The sequence below is a fragment of the Uranotaenia lowii genome, chromosome 3, assembly GCF_029784155.1.
Source record: "Uranotaenia lowii strain MFRU-FL chromosome 3, ASM2978415v1, whole genome shotgun sequence".
Lineage (NCBI taxonomy): Eukaryota > Metazoa > Arthropoda > Insecta > Diptera > Culicidae > Uranotaenia > Uranotaenia lowii.
Window position 1 is genome coordinate 120333359 of NC_073693.1, and position 20437 is coordinate 120353795.

General features: G+C 34.8%; 1 protein-coding gene across 1 annotated transcript; it reads right to left on the reverse strand.

The window, feature by feature from the left end:
* Positions 1 to 234: 234 nt before the first annotated feature.
* LOC129750532 (heat shock 70 kDa protein cognate 4-like) lies at positions 235 to 14964 on the reverse strand. Its single transcript, XM_055745486.1, has 3 exons — positions 14787 to 14964; positions 14314 to 14546; positions 235 to 2064 (listed from the first exon to the last, which is right to left on the reverse strand). Exons 2-3 carry the CDS (start codon positions 14516 to 14518, stop codon positions 323 to 325), a joined length of 1947 nt encoding a protein of 648 aa, XP_055601461.1. The 5' UTR covers positions 14519 to 14546; positions 14787 to 14964; the 3' UTR covers positions 235 to 322.
* Positions 14965 to 20437: the final 5473 nt, after the last annotated feature.

A 20437-nucleotide genomic window follows, 5' to 3' on the forward strand; every position in this document is an offset into this window, starting at 1 on the left:
ACACATAAAGGATGTATGTATGTATGACCATCATTGCCAAATTCAGTTGATTTTTTTTAATTGACTTAATGACGCAACTTTTAATCTACAATTCGAATAAATATTTCATTTTTTTTAACGTAACAAACTTTGTAGAAAGAAAACCAGTTAAATGGAGTTATGTAAATATTATTCGTTGTCGTTTGTAAAGGATCATAATTTTTCGGATTGCGTATTCATGAATAATACTCTATCTAAATTAGATGTTTTTTTATTGGTATTTGCTTGATTTCAAAAATAAATCAACCAAATAATGATGTCATTCAACAACTGCACTCATTCTTTAATCAACCTCTTCAATGGTGGGTCCAGCAGCGCCACCGGATGGTGGTGGAGGTCCTCCGGCTCCAGGCATACCACCTGGCATACCACCGGGTGGAGCCCCACCGGTGCTCTGGTACAACTTCTGGATGATCGGATTGCACACAGCTTCCAATTCCTTCTGCTTGTGTTCGAACTCCTCCTTCTCAGCAGTTTGATTACCATCGAGCCACTGAATGGTAGCATTACATTTGTCCATGATAAGAGTCTTATCAGCATCCGGAATCTTGTCCTTAACGTTGGCATCCTCCATCGTTGATTTCATATTGAAGCAATAGGACTCCAACGAATTCTTGGCAGCAATCTTCTCACGTTGCTTGTCATCTTCATTGCGGAACTTCTCGGCTTCATTCACCATACGATCGATATCATCCTTGCTGAGACGACCCTTATCGTTGGTGATAGTGATGCGATTTTCCTTGTTGGTAGACTTTTCAATAGCCGACACATTCATAATACCGTTGGCGTCGAGATCGAAGGTAACCTCAATCTGTGGCACACCTCGAGGGGCTGGTGGAATTCCACTGAGTTCAAACTTGCCCAACAGGTTGTTGTCCTTAGTCATGGCACGCTCGCCTTCAAATACCTGGATCAACACTCCAGGTTGGTTATCTGAATAAGTGGTGAAGGTTTGAGTCTGCTTCGTAGGGATGGTAGTGTTTCTCTTGATTAGCACGGTCATTACTCCTCCGGCGGTCTCGATACCCAAAGACAGTGGGGTAACATCCAGAAGCAACAGATCCTGGACAGCTTCAGAGTTGTCTCCCTGAAGAATTGCGGCCTGAACAGCAGCTCCATAGGCAACAGCCTCATCTGGATTGATCGATTTGTTCAGCTCTTTGCCGTTGAAAAATTCCTGCAGCAACTTCTGTACCTTCGGGATACGAGTAGATCCACCAACAAGTACAATGTCGTTGATGTTGCTCTTATCCATCTTGGCATCACGAAGAGCCTTAGCAACAGGTTCCATCGTGTCACGGAACAGATCCGAGTTGAGTTCCTCAAAACGAGCCCTAGTGATCGAGGTGTAGAAGTCGATACCTTCGAATAAGGAATCAATTTCGATGCTGGCTTGAGTCGAAGCAGACAGGGTTCGCTTCGCCCTTTCACAGGCCGTGCGCAGACGTCTCACAGCACGCTTGTTGCTGGACAAATCCTTCTTGTGCTTCCTCTTGAACTCCTCGACAAAGTGGCTAACCATGCGGTTATCGAAATCTTCACCTCCCAGATGGGTGTCACCAGCAGTAGACTTAACCTCAAAAATGCCATCTTCGATGGTCAAAACCGACACATCAAAAGTACCACCACCAAGATCGAAAATCAGAACATTCCTCTCGCCAGCGGCTTTCTTATCCAGACCGTAGGCAATAGCAGCCGCAGTCGGTTCATTAATAATTCGCAGCACATTCAATCCGGCAATGGCACCGGCATCCTTGGTGGCCTGACGTTGAGAATCATTGAAATAAGCTGGAACGGTAATGACAGCGTTAGCCACCTTGCTGCCCAAATAAGCCTCAGCGGTGTCCTTCATTTTAGTCAGCACCATTGAGGAGATTTCCTCCGGGAAGAACGTCTTCGTTTCGCCCTTATAATCAACCTTCATCTTCGGACGACCACCATCGCTGACCACATCGAAGGGCCAGTGCTTCATATCTGCTTGCACGGTTGGGTCGTCGAACTTGCGACCGATCAAACGTTTGGCATCTGTAAAGAGAAGAAATTCAAGAAACGAACAATGATACATCAATAACTGATCCATACGATAAATAAAAGAGCAGATTTTTTTTAAATCCATTTTTGGTACAAAATTCGTAATTCTTTGGTCACTACGACTTAAACCAAATTGCAATAAATTGGAACAAATTGGACGAAAGCTTGCATATAACAAACTTTCATAAATCTTAGTGCACAGAATACATACATAAATCGAATTAATTTAGATCGAAAATTTGTAAAATTCTCGAATACAAAAGATAATACAATTCGCATCTTTAACAGTTTGAGTTTTGTTCCTTAAATTGTATGAATTTTTGAAGAAGTTTTTAAACTTAACCCTTCGTTTCATAAAGTAACAAATTTGTAACAATTAATGTATGGAAAGTGAAAAATCGTATTTTATTCTAATTTTTTTTTCTTAATGTATGCGAGAGTGGGGAATCATGGGCCACTTTTTTTTGTTGTTCCATAACTTCCATAACTATCTTTATTTTCAACATTTTCAAGGTATCCTAAGGTATTTTTTTTTTGAAATTTTAATAAGTTATTTTCCCCAAATTCCGACTGTTTTAAAAAAAGCCATATTTTTGGATTTTGAAAAATGGTGGGGAATCGTGGGCCACTTAATCCAAATTAACCAAATTACATGAAAAATAAATGAGTTGACCTAAAACTGCGATTTCATAATTCATTTTGTTATTTTAAAGCAATTTCAGATGATGAAATAAAAAAGAGAGCTGTGTATGATCGAATAGATTCCAAAACTTGGCTCGCGAACGTTTTGGCCAAATTTCTCATATAGGATGGACAAAATATTTTTCATAACTGTTCATTTGGCATAAGAAAACTTTACAGATAGGAAAAACGTATTTTAAGTTCTGAATGTGTATAAAAACATAATAATATAGGTGATTCAAGATGTGTGGCCCACGATTCCCCACAAGCTATGATTTGCAAATTGGTTGCGTTTGTGGGACTTATAGATGTTTCATCATAAATTCGTTTTCCACGTGAAAGCTCATGACAAAACTAAGATCATAAGCGTATGAGCATATTTTTGTTTTGAATTTTAGGTTCCCCATCGATGCATTTAGCGGGTGTATTTTTCATTATGAAAGTAAATTTTTCTAACTTTTTTTAGCTTGATAAATAAAAAAAGCATATGATACGTATTTAAGTCAAAAACATAATATATGCTCACGCAAAGCGACAACGATGACAGTTGGTTCGAGATTTTTATCTCGACACACATCTGAGATATTAAAAGTGGCCCACGTTTCCCCCCCACTCTCCCCTACTCATCATTTCCAGCTGTAAAAAATGATTTTTAAGGTAAAATAAAAAATCATGAAAAGAAGGGTTAAAACTTTATTTATTTCCTTCTTTGGTATTTTTGGGAAATTCGAAGGAAGGAGAGTGGGGGTTGGAGTGTTGGTGACAAAAGAAGAATTTGATATTTGTTCCGGACGTATAAACATATGAAAAAATCAGTTCTTTTCATGAAAATAACAGAATAATAAATGAATTTCATAAGGAATGTAGTTTGATTCCAACATAGGAGTTGTTGCTGAATTAGCAAAAACCTGATAGCTTTTTAAAGACTTCTGTCAATTTTACTGACAGTTACTGATTTGACAAACATCCGAATTGCAGGTCATTTTAACAAATTGGGCAAAAGCTTCATATAACAAACTTGCATATAATCTTATGTAGTGCAGCGTTACTGAAATTTCCAACTAGCAAATTTCTGTTTTTTTTTTTTTGTTACTTTCAATAAATCAGGATCCTGAATACACATGTACTCTGCAAAAGTGGAAAAAACTTGAACTTATTCTCTGGAGCCACTAGTACACCGCTGCAAATGTGAATCTTCGTTAACTTTTGCGCAAACAAACATAACTGTTGAATATGAGATGATTCGGTAGATTCCTGGAGTTGCGTAACGAATTTAAATTTTCAATGAATTACGACGGAACATTGAAATTTTAAAAATAAGTTTCAACTAAAAAGAGGATTTGTTTATCCTTAAGATTCACTCTCTGTTGAAATATATTTAACATGGGTTGGCTTTAGAAATTCATAAACATGAATTCATCAAATTCGAAGTCCAGGAGAAACCTTTAAAAAACATCAACAGAGCTGAAAAATTGACTAGCATGCATTTGAAATACCTCCATGATTTGCACATTTTCTGAAATGTTGACCAACGTTATGTCTTTTCATTAGAGTTTCACTTCTCATAATGTTTACGTACATATCCGTCCCAGATGTTTTTACTTGTTACATTACAGTTCCTAGAGAGTCATTTTGAATTTTCTGGTGAATATAAAAACAGGGAGTAAGGGAGAACGGAGATACTTGACCCCCTTTTTTATTTTCATCATATCTTTTTGGGAAAAATTAGCAACTCGCCGTCTTTTGCATTTTCTTTCTGACAGCGTGTAATTTCAAGTTTATATGCTCCAACAGTTAGAACAATACATGAACTCGTAGATGAACTAGAAGCATTTTCGTGAGACAAAAAAAACATATTTTTAAGTTAAAGGATGCTTGATCCTTTACTTAAGGAGGATTGATCTTTAATTCAGGGTTCCCTGACCCTAGGCAAAAATCTGACCAAATCCAAAGACAAATTTCTTGAGATAACAGCATTGATGTTTTATTCTTTTTGGCGCATTTTTCCAGAACATTTGATATTTGTAATACATTACGGTTGCAAAATATAGCGAAGAAATCAAGAATTCTCATTCTCCCCTACTCAAAATCCGGAGTAAAGTTGATTTAAATATTGGAAAATCTGAGAAATTGTTAATTGACAAAAAGTTTGGGAAACAGTTACCATTTGGAAATCTAAAGATCCCTTGAATATGTTAAATTGCCTCATCTTTCCAATAGACATTTCGAAATTTTTCAACTGTGACCAAAACTATTTTTATGGATCATTGATTGAAAAGTACGGTTTTTACACCACTATTTTACAGTTTTTGTGGCAATTGACCTTAAATTAAAAAAAAAAAAAAACCTTGTGCGCAACGTATAGCTTCTAACTTCAACATTATGTGAAGTGTTTTTTTTTCTCAACTCCGAATCCTTTCTTAACCTTCTAAATCCGTTCGCTAAATATCCGTTTCGGGGAAATTTGAGTTGTCGTTTGATTTCGTTCTCCTGGCTGTAAACGTTAAACGATTTTGATGATATTATATTCGTTGTGCAGATAATTTATTCTAATTACTCAACATTTCAACATAAAGTCGATATGTATTACCAGGTTATCAAAAACTGGTTCAGAAAGTAAAAAGTACGAAAAATCAATTTTATTTTTAAAATACTCATAACTTCTGACAGCTTTTCTGTATTTAAGTGTTTCATTGATGTTTAAAATCGTCAAAAATCCATCTATCCGAAAATGTTTAGATATGTTGGGGTCCAATGAAAGTTTTTACCGCTATCTCAGATCTTCCGGTAAAAAAAAATCTTACTTTAAAAAAATGACATTCAATTTGAGGTTTGAAATGAGCGCTTCGGGTCATATTGATCCGAACAACTTTGGAGGGTTAAATACTATCATATTTTGGGATAACCACCCAGCATAAACTGCCAACACTGCAGGGTAACTCATAAAAACCTCTGTGTTGGTTGAGTTTATCGTGCATGATGACAACAATTGTATTGTTGTCATCATCATCAACTGTCAACCGCTATTGTTCTCAATATGCGAATTGACGAAAGAGAACTAAACCAAAACAATCGGTTTTGGTTTTGTCGATGCGTGGTCGCGAAGGATCGGGTCCAGGAATTTCTCCGGAGGAAATCGTGGAAATCACATGTTTTATTGGATTTTTCCTTACACTTTGAATAGCGAAAATGTAGTAGCTGAATATTGTCTGTACTTATTGGTTGAGAAACAAGAGAGATTCTCGATTTTAAACAAGAAGTGTCAAATTGATACTCAAGATTTGATTACGGAGTTTTTTGACTGGGCTTTCAGGGTGCGTCCATAAAAAAAAGTAATGGTGCAAAATAAAAGATTTCATGTATTCATTAAGGTCCTAGAGGATTTTTTTTTATTCGGATGTGCCTCATAGATACAAGCCGTCAAAATTCAAATAGTGCAATACTGACACTCAAGAGCTAAGTAGGGTTAACAGGATTGCTTTTTTTTTGAAAAATAAGCTAACTCCTTGTAAATTCCATAAACATTTCCTGGTGTTAACCGCAACTGAATACATTGCTTGCTAACAATGCAAATGTGTAAGCATTTAATATTATATATGTATGGGAGAGTGGGGAATCATGGGCCACTTTTTTCGTTGTTCCATAACTTCTTTATTATAGAAGATAAAATGAAAAATAAATAATGGTATGGTTTTCTACATTTTCAAGGTATCATAAGGTTTTTTTTTATTTTTAATAAGTTGTTTTTCCCAAACTCTGACTGTTTGAAAAAAAAAAGCAATATTTTTTGGATTTTGAAAAATGGTGGGGAATCGTGGGCGACTAAATCCAAATTGGCCAAATAACATGCAAAGTTTATGAGTTGACCCAAAACTGCGATTTCCTAATTCATTTCGTTATTTAAAAGCAATTTCAGATGATGAAATAAAAAAGAGAGCTGTGTATGATCGCATGATTTCAAAACCTGGCTCGCGAACGTTTTGTCAAAATTTCTTGTATAGGATGGTCAAAATATTTTTTCATAACTCTTCATTTGGCATAAGAAAACTATACAGATAGGAAAAACGTAATTTAAGTTCTGAAAGTGTATAAAAACATAAAAATATAGGTGATTCAAGATGTGTGGCCCACGATTCCCCACAAGCTATGATTTGCAAATTGGTTGCGTTTGTGTGACTTTTTGATGTTTCATCATAAATTCCTTTTCCACGTGAAAGATCATGACAAAACTAAGATCATAAGCGTATGAGCATATTTTTGTTATGCACTTTAGGTTCCCCATCGATGAAATCAGCGGGTGTTTTTTTAATTATGTAAGAAAACTTTTTTTAGCTTGATAAATAAAAGAAGCATATGATGCGTATTTCAGTCAACAACATATAGAAATATATGCTCACACAAAGCGACGACGATGACAGTTGGTTTGAGATTTTTATCTCAACACACATCTGAGATATTAAAAGTGGCCCACATTTCCCCATGGCCCACGATACCCCACTCTCCCCTGTGTATTTTTTTTTTAATTTTCCATACAAGCTTACAGCGGCAATGATTGAAAAAAACTTCAATGTACTCTCTGGAGCCACGAATTTTCAATTCCTTAGCATGAGCTCGGAAATATATTTAAGCCTATCTTTCGTCTGAAATAAGACATCATTATTGCATTGAACAGTAAATGTTTGACAATTCTAGATTTTACTTCAGTAATAGAACTTTGAAGTTTTTTTGCGTTGTTTAAAAATCAAACTAGGCAGTTTTCTGTCTGACCTTTAAGGGTGCGTCCATAAAAAAGTAATGATGCGAAATTTTTTTTATTTGGATACTCCCGAATAAAGGTACAGGCCGCCAAACTTTGAATAGTGATATATTGACACTCAAAAGCGGATTAAGGCTTAATTTCAGGGAGGGGGGGTGTGGGGAGGTGGTTTGTTTTAAAAAATTAACATCACTTGAATCATACCAAGTACTAAAAATCTAGGAAAGATAATAGAAACTAGAAAATCGGAATTAAAACGTGAAATATAAAAGCTAAGGGCTGCCGACCGTGGCCTAGAAAATAGCGTTCAAGTCTTCTAAGCCAGAGGTCATGAGATCGAGTCTCGGTCACGGCATACATAGTACTATTTCTGTGGGCTGGTAGTGTTAGCACTAGTATGCTAGCTACACAATCACAAAGAAACAGGAAGTTTCACTGAGATCCTATATGTGTGTGTTCGTTTTTAAGGGAGCAACCTTGAAATAATATCTATCTATTTTTAATAATAATAATATCTATTTTTCCCGCATTTATGGAGGCTGAGCCAATCTGGAACATTTTTCAAAAACTTGGTAAAATCTGCGCAGATAATTTGGATTTTTTTAAAACAAAATCCGGAAAAATCTCCAGGTATTATTCTAAAAAAAATTAAGAATGAAGTGGGGAATAATACTTCTAATTTCATTATTTTATTCTTTTTATTAAACACGTCAGCAACGTTAAAATCTTTTGCCGTATTTTTCCGTATTTTTTCCTGTGTAAGTATAAATCCAGGAAAAAAAGGACTTGTTTTTACAATATTATGACAACCAGCCAGACCGTAGTTTGCTTTACTTGTTCATTTTACTTTGAAACCCCGGTATGCCCGGATTTTTTCAGGCATCTGGAAATTTTTTAATATGTACTCACAATAAATAACACCTACAGCATGATCTCTTATTAATTGAATAAAGAATATATTTTAGGAGTTCCAGACGAATGAAGCATAATGTTTTGAATATGAAATATTTTCTCAACAGTCTAAAAAGAGTTAAGGTTTTTTTTTTTCAATATGGAGAGCGTAAAGAGAAACATTGAAAATCAATAGGAATTAAATTTATAAAACCGGACAATCTAGAACGCTCACTTTATAAGAATAAGAATGAATATGAATAATGCAAAATTATTGTAAGCTTTTTGATCGTCATTGAAATTTACGAAAATTAATTTAAAAAAAATTCTTTAGTTGCACTGGTCCAATCAGCCATACTGCGATCCTTTATTGAATTTCCATTAGATTAAAAATTCAAAATGATTTTTTTTATTCTGATATACTTTTATTTTAATTTCTTTCTTACCAAAGTTTGTATTCAGCATATCATTTTCCAATTGGTAATTTTAAAATTGATTTCAATACTGAAGGGGACTATTTCAAGTCTGTGTTGTTTTTTTTTAAGTTTTATGGGTTTCGAAATTTTAGGAACTCGAGATCTTTGTTGAAACTTCCAAATTTATATATGTAATTTCATTTTTAAAATTTCAACACCCTACATAAAATGATTTTTTTTTTTGTGTTTATGAATATGAAAGTAAAATAAAATTTATTATTTACATTAAAAATTTAGTAATTGCTTCTTTGACTCTGATTGTAACTTTGTTTCTCAGGTTTTAAGGTACCTGAATTTCATTTATAATTTGTTTCTCAACTATTGATTTGAAGATATTATTTTAATTTGAGACACTGAATAATACTTTTGAACTCTTATATTCGTATCTCCATAAGATTTGAATTTACTAATTTTGATTTTTTTCAATTTTGGATTCTTAAGAAATAAAATAGTTTTATGTCTTTTAAGATTTTCTGATACCATTTCCTTATAGCAATCGAAGTCTAAATTCATCTTTCGTTTAAAAAAAAACCTTGCTTTCAAAATTGTCAATAACAGTGCACAGTGGTGCAGAACATCAATCTAGCTGTACGAGATTAATAGCGCTCAGGGAAGAAGAGTTAGACACTTGATGTTTTCAGCAACATTGTTCAGTTTTACATGGAGCATATTCTAGTATCAAAATTTTTGCCAAGGGGTCCACCGATAGCGAGATGAAAATGCTAACTTTTTTGTTTTTCAAATTTAGGCTTTGATGTCTTCGACAAAGTTGTTTATCTGATCAAAATACATAAGTTTGTTGAATATTGTAGGGATGAGATGAAGAATATACAGAAAATAAATCAAATTTAATTAGGAATAAAATAAAATAATAGTTGTGCTCGGCAACACTGTAGATGAATAAAATAAAATAAATTTCTATGAGAACATTTGCTATTTTGGCAGCACTTGACAAACAAACAAAACAAAGTCAGTCATTGATCTATTCTTGCGAGCGACGGACGTGTTTAGGTGAATCTCTGAATTGAGATTCGTAAAATCACGACAATGGCGTGGTTGGTAGAATAAGCACAAATAGCGCAGATATTTAAGGCTGCTGCTGCTGATTGTTTTGATTTGGCCTTCCGGTGGAAATAAGACGGAATTGCCCCTGAAAAGCGCAGATATTTAAGGCTGCTGCTGCTGATTGTTTTGATTTGGCCTTCCGGTGGAAATAAGACGGAATTGCCCCTGAAAAGCGCAGATATTTAAGGCTGCTGCTGCTGATTGTTTTGATTTGGCCTTCCGGTAGAAATTAGACGGAATTGCCCCTGAAAAGCGCAGATATTTAAGGCTGCTTTCCGATGGAAATAAGACAGAATTGCCGTTAAAAGCACAGATATTTAAGGCTGCAGCGTTGATTGTTTTGATCTGGCCTTCCGGTGGAAATAAGACGGAATTGCCCCTGAAAAGCGCAGATATTTAAGGCTGCTGCTGCTGATTGTTTTGATCTGGCCTTCCGGTGGAAATAAGACGGAATTGCCACTGAAAAGCGCAGATATTTAAGGCTGCTGCTGATTGTTTTGATTTGGCCTTCCGGTGGAAATAAGACGGAATTGCCCCTGAAAAGCGCAGATATTGAGGGCTGCTTTCCGATGGAAATAAGACGGAATTGCCGTTAAAAGCGCAGATATTTAAGGCTGCTGCTGCTGATTGTTTGTTTTGAATAAGCCTTCTGGTTGGGCAGGCTGTTTCTTAGAATACTATCGAATTATTCCGGCTCTTGTAAACAGAGACAGAGTAACAAGGAAAGCACAGTTTGAGAAAGCTGTTGCCAAGAATGTTTTTTTTGTGGATTGTTCCGGCTCTGGTTAATAAAAGCAGAGCGACAGGGAAAGCACAATTGGGAAGGCTCTTGTAAAGAATATTTTCGGATGAAATGAAGAATATGCCAAAAAAAAAGATTTGATAAGCTTTTGCAGAGAATGGAATGTAGAATTGAGATGAGGGATATTTGGGATATTAAATTTTTTATTTAAAAAAATACAAAAGTCGGTAAATTAAAGATTCTATTGAGAATAGAGTTGAGAAGAAATGTAGAAATGTGATGAAGGATAAGCAGAAATTAAATAAAATTTGTAGAATGGAGAATAAAGATGTGGAATATGGAATTAAAATTGAGGATATTTGGTAAATAAAATTTTGCACTAAAGGAAAAAAAAACAAATGTTGATGTGTGAAAAGTTTTGATTTAGAATAGAGGTGAGAAGGAATGTAGGAATGAGATGAAGAATATACAGAAAATAAATCAAATTTAATTAGGAATAAAATAAAATAATAGTTGTGTTCGGCAACACTGTAGATGAATAAAATAAAATAAATTTCTATGAGAACATTTGCTATTTTGGCAGCACTTGACAAACAAACAAAACAAAGTCAGTCATTGATCTATTCTTGCGAGCGACAGACGTGTTTAGGTGAATCTCTGAATTGAGATTCGTAAAATCACGACAAATATGTCAAAGTTTTATCACATCACTCTCAGGAGTAACAGTCAAAGTAAAAAAATTCTCTTGAAAAAACAGTTTTTTGAACCTGACACGTTGCAGAATGGATAAAATGGTTCGCTGTCTTTGAAGCAAGGTTGTAACAAGCCACGATCAACAATTGTCTCATACATTGTGATGAGTTTAAAAGTTGCTGAAGCCCTATAGAAAGCATTTAATGTATTTTATTGGCAATTTTGGAAGGCTCGTCCATCAAAAAGTGCACATTTTCGCAACACCCCCTTTCTTGTGATTATTTTTGATGATAAGCGGAACCGTTTCCATTTGAAATCAGCGGGGAAATTGGTGGAAATAGTAGAGATTTGAATGATTGAAAATGCTTTTTTTCTTATTAAAAAATAACATTTTTAGTAGAAAAATCGTAACATAAACTATACAATATCAAAACTAGCTTCCAAAGATTTTAAAATGTTTCAATTGAGTGCGAGGCACTGTTACGTCTACGAGAGGAAACTTATGACTCAACGAAAAGATGAAAACGAATTGTTTGTTAGATTGGTTACTTGGATACAGGTACTTGGAACCGGTTGAAGCAGTTATATTGTACTGGGAAAACCGGTTCTATTATTCATTTATATGATATCATATTACTAATTTTGTGCTCTACCAAATTTAACTGATTACCGATTTCCCCGCTAATTTCAAATGGAAATGGTTCCGCTTATCATCAAAAATAATCACAAAAAAGGGGGTGTTGCGAAAATGTGCACTTTTTGATGGACGAGCCTTCCAAAATTGCCAATAAAATAGACTAAATGCTTTCTATAGGGCTTCAGCAACTTTTAAACTCATCATAATGTATGAGACAATTGTTGATCGTGGCTTGTTACAACTTTGTTTCAAAGACAGCTAACCTTTTCATCCATTCTACAACGTGTCAGGTTCAAAAAACTGTTTTTTCAAGAATTTTTTTTTACTTTGACTGTAACTCCTGAAAGTGATGTGATAGAACCTTGACATATTCAACAAACTTATGTATTTTGATCAGATAAACAACAAGTTAGCATTTTAATCTCGCTATCGGTGGACCCCTTGGCAAAAATTTTGATACTAGAATATGCTCCATGTAAAACTGAACTATGTTGCTGAAGACATCAAATGTCTATCTCTTCATCCCTGGGCGCTATTAATTTCGTAGAGCTAGATTGATGTTCTGCACCACTGTGCAGTGGCTCCAGAGAGTATGCAATTCTATTCTAATATACGTTTGTGTTTAATTTATCGGCTTTATCGCTGAAAAGTTATGTCCTTTTCAGAACGAACATCTTAAAATTATGACATTATTATAGACTGATAGAAAGTTAGAGAATGTAAAAGATGGTGGAAATGTGCTGGTAGAATTTACTTAGAAGCATTTCATCACATATCACATTTCTGTTCAGCACGGGCCAACTTCCAAGCTTGTGGGGTGAATCACGCTTGGCCTATTAGTGTGTGGCTATGATGGTAGTTGCAATTCTTTCTGTACCTATCACTTCATAGCACCTAGTTGGTCCGTGCTGAACAAAAATTTGGTATAAGATAAAATGCATCTAAATAAAATTCTACCTTCTCATTTTCACCATCTTTCATTTCCTTCAAATTTTCTATCCGTCTATAAAAATTTATAATTCTTAAGACGTTTTTACTAAAAACAAGGACATCACTTTTAACCGATGAGGCCAATAAATTTAGTAACAAACATAAATTATGGCAAACATAATTTCCTTTAAAATTTAATTTTACATACAAATCAATAGTAATTTTTTACACAACATTTCCAATTTAATATCTTTGAGCAAGCAAGAATCAACATTGAAAATGAAAACAAAGTAGCCTTTGTTGTTCCATCAAATGCTAATATCACTATTTTTTCGTAAAATTTTTCAACTGAAATTGGTAAACATCATCAGGATAATAAAACTCTGGGAATACGAATTTCATATGAATTAATCGAAATCTTTCTACTGGGTTGAACTGGGTTGAAAATTTACTAAAAGTTCCAAATTTATCAAGACACCTTGAAATATGGATATGAAAAAAATCATTAAAAAATATTTTCTGGATAAACATAAAAAGAAAAACCGAAAGCTGTTAAACTTTTGAAACATATAACCATTTTTTTTTTAATTTAAAAGTTCTGATTAAAATTTCTAACATTAACTATTATCACTGATCACACTGACATGACACTTAGAACAGAAATTCAACCATTTTCTGTCTAATTTATTTTGTCAGATATTGTAGGTTCGCAATACCGACGGCAGGTGGCGAGCCTGAAAAATGTGACAAAAAATGCACTGTAGGAAAAATGTACCTGTTTAGCCCGATTTTATTGTAGAAATTGCCTGTTTTTTTTCAAGTTGGGTGGCATTTCCTAACTGGAATAGCATTTCTTTAAATCGATCGATGCGCCCTCTGAAATCGATATTGCGTACTGTTGGAAAAAATATCCAGAAAACGAAATCGAGTGTCTAGTCAGTATGGTCAGTGCTATTATGTAGTAATTCTGAAATCTTAGTAATCAATGTTAAAACAAAAAATTTAAAAAAAATCAAAGTAAAACTCTTACATAGAGATTCCATTTTAAACTCAAGAGTTGAAAAGCGAAATATTCAAGAGTAAATTCAAAAAGTTTTTTTTTCCAAAAAAAAATCTCACTCATGTCGTCCCACTTGTACGTAGGGTATTTCCGAGCGAATGCAAAAATTCGTCTTCGTCTCCCGGTTTTTTGATCACGTGGCGAGTCAAAATAAGTAATGTATGGTACAACTCATTGGTAAAAGGAGGTGCACATGACATGAGAAAATTTCACACCTTTCATTATTCTAAATTTAAATCCCTCTTTCGACAACCACGCATAATGTCAAGGTGCGCGCTTAAACTTCCGCTGCCTACGCCGATAAATACTCACCGAAGATAGTGTTGTTGGGGTTCATGGCCACCTGATTTTTGGCGGCATCGCCAATCAGCCGCTCCGAATCGGTAAATGCCACATAGGACGGGGTGGTCCGGTTGCCCTGGTCATTGGCGATGATGTCCACCTTGCCGTGCTGAAAAACGCCCACGCACGAGTATGTCGTGCCCAGATCGATACCGACTGCTGGAACCTTTGCCATCGTTCAGGATGCCACCACGTGTGAAAATCTGAAATTTCCCGAAAAGGTCAACTCGTCGTTAAGATCGCTTTCCGTTATTCATTGCGCTCATTTTAAAACACATTGTCAAAGCGAAAGCGCCGCGGGGATTATTTTTTGGCAATCGTTGCCGCACCAATTATTTTTAGATCACGTGCACCGGCCGAATTTGCCAGAAAATTAACGAACGGCTCGCTTATTATTGACGATTGCCAAAGAAAAATTTATAATTTTGACCATGTAACAATACCTTTTGCAATTGAACTTAAAAATCTCACTTTAGCACTTTTAAAACACTAAAATATTTCAACTTTCAAAGCCTTGGAATGAAAGAAAATCTGGTTCAAATTTCCTCACGAGCTTAGGGTTTTTCTGATCCGATCTGTTCGACTTGATAGCGTAGACTAAACGACGAGCCGCCCGATGGATGTGCTTAAAAATAGTTCGCGCCGAAAAGTATTATGTCAGACAGACCGCGATCATTCGATCGTGGATCCCTCTCGTACCTCGTCACTTTTAGCATAACGTCATATTATAGTCCTACCGGCAGTATTCATTGTATTCGACGAGGGAAACTTCTGGCACATTTTCATTCATGCTACTGCGGTCTAGAGAATTCACTGTTTTCCTCGTCGTGGGGATGTAGACTATTCTTGACCATATGGAAACGCAGTTTGGTGGTACGGTTTGCTCACAAGTAGAATATGAGGGAAATTTTTTTTTTTTTTTTTTTTTGAAAACGTGATAAAATTTAATATGGATATTTGGAACAATAGCTTATCAATTGATAAAATCAACTAGAACTATAATAAAGGTTAACAATTTAGTGCATTTTTTCTCGTTAACTTTTTAGGGAAGTAGCAGATAAGAAATTTACTTTAATTTTAAGTTTCGCTAAATGAGGAACGTTAAATCTTTTGTGTAGGGGAAAATGGGGATCCTCTTTTCTTGTTTTGATCATATCTTTTTGGAAAAATTTAGCAACTTGCCGTCTTTTGCATTTTCTGAAAGCGTTCTGTTTCTAGTTTGTATGACTCAAAAGTTAGAATGATACATGAGCTCATAAATGAACTAGAAGCATTTTCGTGAGACGAAAAAAATCGTGATATTATTTAAGTTAAAGAAGACTTGATCATTTACTAAAGGAGACTTGGTCCTTTATTCAAGGAGCCCTGACCCTTGGCAAAAATCATGTAATATTCAAAGATAAATGGTCCGTTAACTATTTTTGGCCATAAGTTTACATTTCACAGCTTGTAACTGCCAGACAAAAAGAATCCTAAAAGTTAGTTTTCTACCCAATAGTCATTGCCTACTTAAAGGGGCAATTTTCTAAATTTTAAATAAAACATTTTTTTGAGTCCTTTTTATCAGGTAACATACTGGATAAATGTTAGTTATTGGACAAGTATTAGTAATTTTGTGCTGAGCAATGGTGTAGAGACCTGGTTTATCGGATCGAATTCAAGTTTAGACCGTCTCTGAATTCCCGTAACATTTTCCACTATCATCTTCCGCGCCGGTGTCAACAAACCTTCCCGTGCACACGCTCGGTCATAACTACTCGTTCCTCATTCTCATGTAACATGTCGCATGGGCTCATTTTCTAATATCGAGTAACAATACGTATGGCCACGCCTCTACAAATGATCACGATCCATTAAAAAGAAAAATATATCTTTTTGGTCTCTAAGGATCAATTGAACCCATATCATACATTTGGGAAAACTTAACGAACATTAAGAGTTGACTATGGCTTTAAAAATATGGCATTGCGCAGTTCGTATTTTACTTGAATGATTGCCATATTGAAAAAAATAATTTTTATATAATTTTCCAAGTGGTCTAGAAAGATCTTCAAGTCACATTTTATAAAAATTTTCAAGCAAAGTTCAATAACTCAAAAATCAATTTTTTGATTTTTTTATATATAACAGCATTGTTGTTTGTTCTATTTAGCACATTTTTCTGGAACATTAGGTTTGTAAGTCATTCCGGTTTCGAGATATAGCGATAGAATAAACTTTATCCTCGGTGATCAAGTATCCTCATTCTCCCCTATGGTTTGATTTCACCACAGATAAAAAAGATTATCCGGTTCAACAGCTGATATTCAATATGGTGCTTAGAAATGTTTTGAATAATTTTGATTTTGAATTTGAATGGTTGAAGATCTTAAATCTTAATGTTCACTTGAAACTTAGGAAAAAAAAGGGCAACCAGAACTTTTTTCGAACTGTCTCTCTCTCTGGATTTATGCACCACTTTGAAGCCTTCCTGGAGCATTCGTGTCGGAAAAAATGAAAAAGTGGATTGGACTAATCAGGAAACTGCTGAACGAAAAACTTTATCTTCCATTAATTTATGGAAGAGATGAAAATGAAAGCATTTATAAAGAAAGTTATTTCACAGATGAACAGATGTAAGTGCTCGAACAAAAAATGTATAGAAACTTGTGTAAAATTTCAAATGATCTCTTTCAAATAAACCGATGAAATTGACGAAAAACAATGTCATCTGGACGGATTTGGAAGTTCTTGGCGCCCACGGCCACGGAAGTTCTTGGGCCAAATCATCAGATGAAGCAAATCAAGCTGGAGCTCTATAATTCAGATGACTTCATCGAGTTTACTTCGCTACTAGATTCAACGGCAGAAAACGCTCATCGTGCCCCGAGTTATGGTGCTTATAATGCCCCAGGGGAGGGTTCTCATTATGCCGATTTGGCAAAAAAAAAATTTAAACGCATTTTTCAACGTTTTTTTTTTCACTTTTTCAAGTTTTAGCCAGTTAGGAAATAGACTTTTTTAGTATCTGACCTTGGAACAATGATGTAACTCACATTTTGTAGCTGTTTTCTATGGTTAAATAAGCTTCCTCATTAAGGTGGCCATTATGCTCTTGTTTTCCCTACACATTGTTCCTCAAATTTCACCTACATTGAAAGTCAGCTTTTTCACTATAAATAGTTTTCAAATGCGTTTTTAATTTAACTTATTGACTCGAGTCGAACAGAGCAATTCCTGCAGTATAATTTAGCAGCGAATTAGGCTCGAGAAGTCAACTCAATTAAAGAATTACAGCTTGTGTCGGAGAGGAAACTCAGAGGATTCGAGTTCGATTCCTGGTCGAGTCGTTTTTTTTTTCATTTGCATGATCGACTGTTTTGATTGTTGCATTATACGGCTAAAGTAAGGATGCCAGATTGCCCGGTTTAATCCGGGTTTGCCCGGATATTTAATACAAAATTTGAAAAATTCCGGATACCCGGATATCATTGAAAATTTTGCCCGGATTGCTAGGCCGAAGTTCCAAGAAATGGTAGATTTTCCCTGCTCAAACTTTCAAAACTTTAAAATTAGTTCAAAGTCTTCCATGAAAATGTTCAAGTCAGTGCAGTTTGAGATCCTTCATACAGTAAAGTTATCAAAACACAAATTTTTATACAAAACCACAATCATTAATTGGCATTTTAGTAAATCGAATTAACAATTTTTTTTTTCTTATTATAGAGACTTTCAGCCTTGGGCTGGTTCGTCTCTTTCTAAGCGCACATCTTTCGAAGTAATGATGGCTAGCATCTCACAAATGCTAAAACCACCAGACCACAGAAAGTGTACTATGTATGCCATGACCGGGATTCGATCTCATGAACTTTGGCGTAGATGACTTGAACTCTAACCACTACGCCGAAGCCGCTGGCTGAATTAACAATCATTAATTGATGTTAATTGTTCTACATAAGAATTGAATAAAAATTTGGATAAAAATCATGACAATCAGTCATGCGCGGATCTACGGGGGAGGTGATCACCCCCCCTAGGAGGAAAAATATCATCAGTAAATGGTCACAGATTCAATTTAGATGAAATATAACTTTTTTATGTGTCAAAATATCTTCACATTGACATTATCATTTTTACGCGTGCATAAGAATTCAAAGGCTGCTTAAAAATATGCTTGAATTGAGTATAAAAAATATACGCGTTTATAACTTCGTGTTGGCTTCGGGCGTGCGAAAAGGATAAAGCTAGCACCTCATTTTCTAAGGAATTTCCTAAAGCATGACAGCAGATTGGTTTTCTTTATTAACCGATATCCTGAATGATTTCTTGAAGAAGCCTGAAATTTATTTTCAAGTTGATCCTAAAGTGATTTCTTATTTATGCACCGTGATGGTTTTTTAAAAAAAATTTGATAATTGGGTCCACAGATGAAAATTTTCAATAATGGTTCTATGTACGGCTAGAAATATTCGTGACATAATTCTGACATTTTTAGTAACACTTTTTAACTGTGAGAAAATAACGTCAAAAGCGATCATGTCCTTGAACTGACATCAACATTTGTAAACTAAAATTTTGAAGGTTATATGCCCTTTTCTTATCCATATATACGTAGGCAAATGTGTGTAAGAACTGTCAAAAACAACTCTATAGTTGATATTATTTCCAGGTGTAGCAACTGAAAACCTGATCGATCTAACTTTGCAGACATCCGGATTTGCTACCGTTAGTCTCTGCTTTCAGGAACATGCATGCCACCGAAGATGATAATAAGGGGTAAGTGCATACATCTGGAGCTGAACCATAAAAACATCGAAATGTTTTCTAGGTCTACTAGCAAATCTGACCTCCATAATGATCAGACGTTCGTATCTGCTGCTGACCCATTGATCTATGAAATGGATATAGGTGCTGTTTTAAAGGCCCATTCTAAACCTTATTTAACTATTGATGATATCACAAAGCTAACATTTTAACTAGACCCCGGGTACCCCCACCACAATTTTGGTTTCCATACTCCGAGCATTTGAAAAGTCGAAGTGCTGGAAAAGAAAACAATAAGCAAGTGCAAAGCATTTGGAAACATTCAAAAGTTGGCTAGTTTTTTTTCCAAAACTGAGCAAGGTTATTTTTGTAAAGTCTGTCCGCTCTTTGTAGTCAACCTCATTGGTGGAACTAATAAAATTTTTCAATTGTTAAATCTTATTACTAAGCTACTGACTTGTTTTTCAAAACTCACAGAAAAAAACGGTATAAGTATTCCAAAATGTAAAAAAAAGACGAATATATTCAGCAAATAAAAAATTAAATATAATGATTAGCAATCTATATTTTATTTCTCTAGATACGTGCTTATTTGTGTTTTAAATGTTTATTTGTTATAGATTGTTTTTTGATTCAGGTCTTTAAATTGATATTTTAATTTAACTTCAAGTAAAAAATTTGTCAATTTATTGAATAAATACATTGACGGGTTTCGATAAGCAATGAAGCAGTTTAAAAATTGGAAATCAAAAGAGAAAATATTTCGGTAAAATATAATTGAAACTTGTGTAAATATCTTTTTGCCCGAATATTGTATTGTAATAGTTTCAAAATTAATAAGACGTAGTTTTAATCATAAAACCAGAGATTCTCATTTGAGTAAGTTCAAATCATACCAACAAATGGTCATTCCATATCCCCAGCTAGACAAATAAACGTAGATTCAACTCCATACCAGAGAAAAAAAATGTGTCTGCGTTTTGCCTAAGACTAAGCCAGCCACAAACAGATGTACAGAATTCTTTGAACAAATTATTTTTTTAAGTTTATTTTGACATTATTTACATGCTGCTGAATTCTCTTCATCTTTATCATCAACAATTTTCCTGTCACAGTTTTTATTTTTCCCAATCACTCAAAAAATTTTGGTTATATTTTTTGAAAATTTACTAAATCACCCCCTCCCCCCCCCCCCCCCCTTAGGAGCAATCTCTAGATCCGCGCCTGCAATCAGTTGAACACTCAATAACTACCAGCTAAACGTTTTTAATGCTGAATTTTTCTTCATTGTTGCACGTTTTAGCTTCAAGATGACATTGCATTCATTAATAAAATAAGAAAAATACATAAT